Below are 8,020 nucleotides of genomic sequence, written 5' to 3'. Positions count from 1 at the left end.
TTTCCTAGGCTAGTATAAACCTAAGAAATATAGAGCACAAGTACTCCCTTACACATGATCTTAGCCAAAAGGCCGAGAAGCGATACAAGTACTCCCTTAAAATCTATTTTGCCTTGTGCCTTTATATAATTATTTTGGTATTTGTCTCTTTTTCACTGGAAGTTTTTAAGTTTTTTGGCTTATGTTCCTGAATTTTAATGTACTGTATGAAAAATTAAGAACATTAAACACAAAGATATCTAAATTTACAAGCGTTTATTTCTTTATGAAAACATAATTTCATTCTGAACCAAGATCAGTATGATACATAGTCCTTATAGTTGTTTTAACTGGTTCACTTCAATAGTTTCTTTCATTTGTTCAGGCACTGACTTGTGCACTTACACTATCTTTCAAAATGCTATGAAATTTAAACCTTTTGTTGAGAAGTATAACATTTATTTTCAATATTCCTTTTATCACTAATACCAATAGTGTGTATTACATCGAGTTATGTCTAATTTTCCATTTTTAAATAATCTTATGCATTATAGCATACACATTAACATTTATATTCAGTAATCACCAGAATCATTATTATAATACAACCACTATTAATGTATGTTGTCTTTAACATACAGTACCTCACATTTATGGTCAATGTTTGTCTTATATCTGGTATGAATATGAGCAGCATAGAAAAGAAATAGTTTGTCATTGTTTGAATGAACTTCAACTTCTTAATTTTTAGTAAAGTTCCATTTCAAAAAAATACCCTGGGAAATGTGAGTGATTATGTACCTTGATCATTTTAAGAATAGTGATGTTACAAGATATATAGGTGATTATTAGGTGAATATATAGGAATGGCATTTAAAACTTTATGGCCTTAATCATATTGAAAAGGTGTAATTGCAGAATAAATGGTGTAGAAAGAACTAAATTTCTTTTGCTAAGGTCTGTGCAATCTGACATTCTCAAGGAATTAGTAGTCCCCTCAGAAATAGCCAAAAACACATGAAGGAATATGGCAATAACACATCATGCCAAAAATGTTTGCTGTTTCCTTTTTCCTTATTGCCTTAGGGCCTCATTCTGGTAAATCTTTTGATATATTTCTTTTCTTCCCTTTCTTTCTCCTCTCCTTGCATCCATCCCCCAAGAATTGCAACTGAAACCCTAAGAGTTCAGTAGGGAAAATTAAATTTCACAGGGACCATTAAAATTTATTTTTAATTTCTCTCTTGTAATAGTTGTAAATAACTTACTAAAAGTTTTGCCTTTTTAAAATAGTGGAACTTTTTCCTACATTAATTTTAAGAGAATTTATAATAGTACTATTTTTTATCCAGTTTCTACCCTTGCCTCATTCATTGATACATGTATTCAAGAGCTGTATTCTAACAGGCTTTGTATAATTTTTTTCCACCATTGAAGTATGAAAAATTTCAAACATAAAGCAAAACTGAAACAATTTTACTTTGAACATCATACATTTACTAACTAGATTTTACCACCAACATTTTATTAAATTTGTTAATAAATCTAAGTGTTAATAAATCTAATATCTAAGTGTCTGTTCATCTTTCTGTTCCCCCATTAAATCAGTGTCATTTTTGGATGCCTTTCAGAATAAACTGTAGATGTCATTACCTTTTCCCTAAATACTTCAGCACGTGTATCATTAGCTAGAGTTTAAACTTATATGTGTTTACAGTTCTCTTTTAATTTAAAATTTACATACATTAAAATCATGATATAATGATTAATGTGATATTCATAGTTTTGACATATGCATGCCTGTCACTCAAATTCCTATCAAGACATAGAACATAAACATAACCTTAGAAAAGTTCCCTCATGCCCCGACCCAGTAGATACTCAGCTTAATCCCTCTCTCACATAGGCAGCCACTGTTCTGATTTTAAAAATACCACTGATTAATTTTTACCTGTTCTAGAACTTCAGTATATACTTTTCTAGAAACAACACTGTGGCTGCTGTGCAGAGAATAGATTGTAGGAAAACCAAAGTAGAACAGGGATGTGATTCAGAAAGCCACTGTAGTAGCTTAGATGAGATGATGGTAGTTTGAACTAGAGTGGTAGCAATAGATGTGGTCAGATTCAGAGTAAATTTTGAAGATAGAGTTGGTGGGATTTGGTGGTGGGTTGGATGTGAGTGTATGGCATTGCCAGTTCCTGAGATGGGGAGGATGAGGAGAAATAGTTTGGGGATGGGAAAAACCAAGATTTCTGTTTTGGACATACTATATTTGAAATGCTTATTAGATTAGATCTCAGGACATATGTAGGAGTCAGTATTCTGTATATCAGTATCTTTTAATTTTTGTCATGATCAAGCTATAAGCTCATTAAACTAATTAAGGAATTATATGTATGTACAGTGATTACATGGACTCTGTGATTTATTACAATCAAACTTCTGATGCCTAGAATGAACAAAACCATATATATGACAGATGGAATATTATTTTAACCAGGATTATTGTTAGTTGTATGTGTCACATATAACAGTATACTGCCCATATTGTATGAAAACTCTATTTTAAAAACTAATAGACTATACAAAAAGCAAAGTCCAAATTATCAGTGTATTGATTGAAGCCCACTCTGTTAATATTTGTGAGACTAGTAAGACAACTCACAGGTTCTGCTGCCTTTTTTTTTTTTTGTAAGCATTTTATTTTATTTTTTTTATTATGTTACTTTAATCACCATACATTACATCATTAGTTTTTGATGTAGTGTTCCATGATTCATTGTTTGCATATAACACCCAGTGCTCCATTCGGTACGTGCCCTCTTTAATACCCATCACCAGGCTAATCCATCCCCCCACCCCCCTCCCCTCTAGAACCCTCAGTTTGTTTCTCAGAGTCCATAGTCTCTCATGGTTCATCTCCCCCTCTGATTCCCCCCCTTCATTTTTCCTTGCTGCTATCTTCTTTTTCTCCCCACAGGTTCTGCTTCTAATGACATTTCAATAAAACAACCAATATATTGTGTACATAATCAAATGAATATATCTTCACATAATAAATACCCCAAAGTTGAAATAGATTGCTATAGGAATTTAACTTGGTAGAAGAGGTAGAGTCTTGTCCGCACAATAATAAAAGGCTTTAAGTCAGAGGAAACTTTTTTGAGGGGCACTTTGAATTTTTATAGATAGGTTAAAATGAGGGCAATTTTAGATGGAGATAATGGCATCAGCAAAGATGCAGAGGCAGCAGTCATGAGGATTAGTTAGGCAATGACAGATCAGCTTGTTTACCTGCAGAATAAGAAGACAATCGCACATTCATTCATTCATGAATTTATAAATGCTGAATGAATGCCTCTTCTAGGCAGCGAGGCCCTAAAATAAATATTACTCATATCTTACCCTCAGAGAGCCCACAGTCTATTAGAAGAGACAGACATGTCCTGGAAAAACTAAGGGGAGAGTATATTATTCATTGCCTGGTATTAGCCAAGCACTGAATAAGACATTTTGCTTTTTTATTTTTCTTATTCAATACTCATAAAACCTTCTGAATAATAGTTCCACTATTTAGAGACTGAAGTCCACATTTTATGTCAGGACAAATGAAGGATCTAATAGATTAAATTTATAATCTTAGTAAATTGGAGAATTAAGAGTTTGTAAAAGCCCTGTGTTTTTTTATTTTTAACTATGCCATATCGAATACATAAAATACACTGCAATAAGAAGTGTAATAGAAGTGCACTTAAAAATCTATGGAAGAATGGAAGAAGAAGGGGAAGAAACCGTTTCTTCCTGGAGGAGCTGTTAAAGTGGTAAAAAAGTGGCATTTGTGAAACATGATGAAAATAAGAGGTGACATAAGTAGGACAAAAATTCTTGGGAATTTTAACAACTGTTTTCACATAACTTAGACCCCTATTTCTTCTTTCAAAACCCATCTTTCTCCAAGTCCCTTGCCCTTGGAGGACAGACTCTTATTTTACTTGAAAGAGGCTATTGTGATTAAGGAAGGGTGGGATGGGGGGAAAAGACAGGAAGAAAACAGCAGGAAGACTGGGTTTTAGGAAATGGTGGAAAGAGATACCCCAAAGCAGTTGTGGGCTGTAATGCAAATGGACCTTTTATTAGATTGCTGTGGTATTGGAAGTTTTTAGGAAACCCGAATAGGGGATGTTAAAAGTACTTTATTTATTTATTTTATTTTATTTTTTTATTATGTTATGTTAATCACCATACATTACATCATTAGTTTTTGATGTAGTGTTCCATGATTCATTGTTTGCATATAACACCCAATGCTCCATTCAGTATGTGCCCTCTTTAATACCCATCACCTTTAGATTGTTGGATTCTGTTTCTTTGTTAAGAATGAACTATGTGCACAAACAATGAATCATGGAACACTATATCTAAAACTAATGATGTAATGTATAGGAATTAACATAACAATAAAAAAATTAAAAAAAAAAAAGAAATACTGGTATGCATAAATACTGAAAAAAAAAAAGAAGAAGAAACTGTCAAATGTTGATTAAATCAATGAAGTATAAAACAAGAAAAAAAAAAAAAGAATGAACTATGTGGATTCCAGGTTGTAATAATACTTCTAATACTAATAATAGAGGGCAGGCAATGGTTGGATTCTTTCTTTCTTTGGCTTTTTATTGGAAGTGTATTGATGTATTTTCACAAACAGAACATATCATTCAAGGTGGTTGTATATTGGGCTTCAGTATTTCTAAATCATTGCTGGTGAGGAAGCACTGTTTTTAAAAAAATTTCCTGAAGTTCTTTCCTGTAACTCTAAGAGTAGAAGCTGCAGTCTGCTTTTGGGGTAAGCTCACTCTCCATTTTGAGAAGGACCATGCTGAGGAGTGCTTTGAGTTACATATCCATTCATTTTTATTGAGAGAAGTGCTGATTCTTATGGAGGAAGGAAATGAATAGAAACTATCAATCTTGTAGCAGGACAGGAGCTAAAGATGAAAATGGACTTTAGAGGGCCCATGTGAAGGGGGATGGCTAATAGATACCAAGAACAGTAATATTTAATACTGATTTATTTTTCATAGTGATCATGGTCCCTTTATGTTATTTTCAAGCCTAAATAAAGGTGTTAAACATAGTGGTCTTTTGAATGTGGGTATTTAGGAGATTTATGTTTATTCTTTGTGGGCAAAATGTATTGTTGAGAGCTTAAACAACACAGAGGTATGCAAAATTATCAGAGAGGAATGATAAAGAAATTTGGAATAGTCTGACATAAAATGAAAACCACAAACTAGGAAAATGTAAACACTCCTCAGAAATTATTGGGTAGGTGACTGGAATGCCTGTAGGCACACAGAATAGAAATTAGATTATTTAGTTGTTAAAGGAAGGAGAGAGCCCCTGAAGGCTGGAGAACTTGGGACCACTTAGGGAACATATCCTCATGTATTTAGCCTCAAAAATATGAGTGGAAAGAGGGAGTACAAAGAAATGCTTTAGTTAAGACTATATGATTGTAAGTGATGAAAATTCAACTCAAAATTAGTTTTTTATAAAAAGGTAATTTATTTTTATAGCTAAAAAGAATAATTGTGAACTGATGGATCACGGACTAAAAATAGTAGGATCACACAGCACACTCTCCTCCTTCTCTCAACACCTCTTTGCCTCTCAGATAGGCTCCCTGCTCTTATTGACAGAGATTGGCCCAGGTTCACATTTTACCAGTTTAGCAATCTCAGCAGGAAGAGTGCCTCTTAGACCGAGACAGCATTCTTGGATTGAGTTTGATTAGCCTGGCAGACCTCACCTGCTATGCTAAATGAATCACTGTAACTAGAGGGATTTGCTTTTGTTTCAAGCTGTACCACTATTTCTAGAGGGTAGGGTCAGCCCCATCCAGCACACATGGACTCAGAGAGTGGCACTGTTGAATGTCAAAAGAAAAAGTGCATTCTTTTACCAGAATAGGGGATACTAGACAACAAAATAATAGATGTTCAGTTCAAACTGACTGAGAAAGGAGACCAGGAAAACAGAAGGAAGGTAGAGAAACAAAGTAGATGGAGAAGGGGAAAGGAAAAGAAGGAGGAGGAAATGGGTAAGAGAAGAGAGAGAGAAAGGAAAGAGAGGTTTATTTTGAGGAAAAGCCATGTGCCCTGTATGGGACCAAATGGCAGAGCTGCATACAACTAGAAACTGCAGACTTGACACTATTCAGAAGGCTTACATGAGAATTCTGTGTTGAAAAGAACGTTAAGTCCTGTATTTGGACTTACGAGCAGATAAGTTCTCTTAACACTGGGTTCGGTGACTTCATCTGTGAACACAAAAGATCTGATCTGGTCTCACACTGAGGATATCACATGCCTGAAGACCTTTTATATTTTCCACAGATGCAGATATCTGCTCAGGACTTTCTTCACAGCCTCTTTCACCTCCTTATTCCTCAAGCTGTAGATGATGGGGTTCAACATTGGGGTTACCACTCCATAAGACAGTCCAATGATTTCATCAGATACTTTGGTGTCCTTTGACTTGGGCTTCATGTACATAAAAAGGGCTGAACCATAGAATAAGATAACCACAGTCAGGTGGGCTGAGCAGGTAGAAAAAGCTTTCTTTCTCCCCTTAGCAGAATTAATTCTAAGGATGGAACGGAGGATAAAAACATAGGAGATGAAAATTAACAGCAGAGGAATCACCAATAAAACAGTACTTGCCACTGTCATGATAAGCACATTCATGGAAATATCTGAGCAGATGAGTTTAAGAAGGGCCAGGATCTCACAGTAAAGATGGTCGATGACATTATTCCCACAGAAAGGCAACACCATTGTCAGGACTGTTTGCACTAAGGAATTCAGACAGCCTATGATCCAGGACCATGCAGCCATGTGCACATAAAGCACTCTGCTCATGATGATGGGGTACCTCAGTGGGTTGCAGATGGCCACATACCGATCATAGGCCATCACAGCCAAGAGGACACATTCAGTGCAACCCAACCCAAGGGAGACAACCATCTGCAGAGCACAGCCAATGAAGGAGATGGATTTTGTCTCAGAGCTAAATATGATGAGCATCAGAGGAATGGATGATGATGTATAACAGATGTCCAGGAATGAGAGGTTTCCAAGGAAGAAGTACATGGGGGTGTGGAGACGAGAATCCAGTATGCTGATAATAATGAGGAGGCTATTTCCTAGCAGAATTATCACATACATGATGAGGCAGAGCATGAACAAAAAAAGCTGGAGCTCTGGGTATCGGGAAAGTCCCACCAGAAAGAATTCAGTCACAGCTGAGTAATTCCCCATCTTCATGTGTCCGTGTCACCTTAAGGCTTGAGAAAAGGACATGACTCAGGAAATACAAATTTCTGATGTAGATTTATCAAATCACTTTCACTTCTGTTACTTATTCTTAGCCTCTGGAATCAGCAAGGATAGGGATATTGTATTAATTTTATTAATGATGGAACAGGAACTGAGAGATCAGTGCTACTGAGGCTCACACAACTGCGAAAGCTGAGAATTGTGCTGGAAAGTTTCAGGCCTCTAATGAAAAATGTTTAGGGACAGACTGCTTTCAAATGTAGATACATAAGAATCTCTTTATTAAAGAATATTTTGAAATGTAACTGCATTCTAATAAAGCTGGATGTAATTTGAAATATCATACATATTTAGTACCATGACACTTGTCCTCAGTATGACTATTTTAAGTTACTTAACTGTTTGAAGCTCAGCTACTAATCTCAACTAGTGAAATTGGGGGTAGAGGGCAGGGAAGCTATAACTCTTTGGCAGTTTATTGTGAGAATTAAATTAAATTAGATAACTGTAAAGTAGCATGCATATTAGGTGGTTCCAATATGTCTGGTAAGGGTCTAGAAATCAGGGTCTGGAATCTGTCCTCCTGTAAGTCACTTGCTTTTCTTCCTAATTTCTGTAGTTTTTCAGTGCTCTGTTTTTTCTTTCTTTATCATTTACCTCTTAGATGCGTATTTTGTGTTTTTCTAGGTAAGTTCATATCA

The 8,020-nt window shown here is 35.3% G+C and overlaps 1 protein-coding gene across 1 annotated transcript; it reads right to left on the bottom strand.

The window, feature by feature from the left end:
* Positions 1-6,362: 6,362 nt before the first annotated feature.
* LOC116641065 (olfactory receptor 13D1) lies at positions 6,363-7,307 on the bottom strand. Its single transcript, XM_032418480.1, has one exon. The coding sequence runs from the start codon at positions 7,305-7,307 to the stop codon at positions 6,363-6,365; it is 945 nt and encodes a 314-aa protein (XP_032274371.1).
* Positions 7,308-8,020: the final 713 nt, after the last annotated feature.

Source organism: Phoca vitulina, unplaced genomic scaffold (assembly GCF_004348235.1).
Source record: "Phoca vitulina isolate PV1807 unplaced genomic scaffold, GSC_HSeal_1.0 scaffold21, whole genome shotgun sequence".
NCBI classification, from domain to species: domain Eukaryota; kingdom Metazoa; phylum Chordata; class Mammalia; order Carnivora; family Phocidae; genus Phoca; species Phoca vitulina.
The sequence above is the reverse complement of the archived record's forward strand: the minus strand, read 5'-3'. Positions and strand labels throughout refer to the sequence as shown.

Excerpts from the sequence above, each read along its gene's own strand:
- LOC116641065 (XM_032418480.1), bottom strand. The coding sequence starts at position 7,307 with ATGAAGATGGGGAATTACTCAGCTGTGACTGAATTCTTTCTGGTGGGA.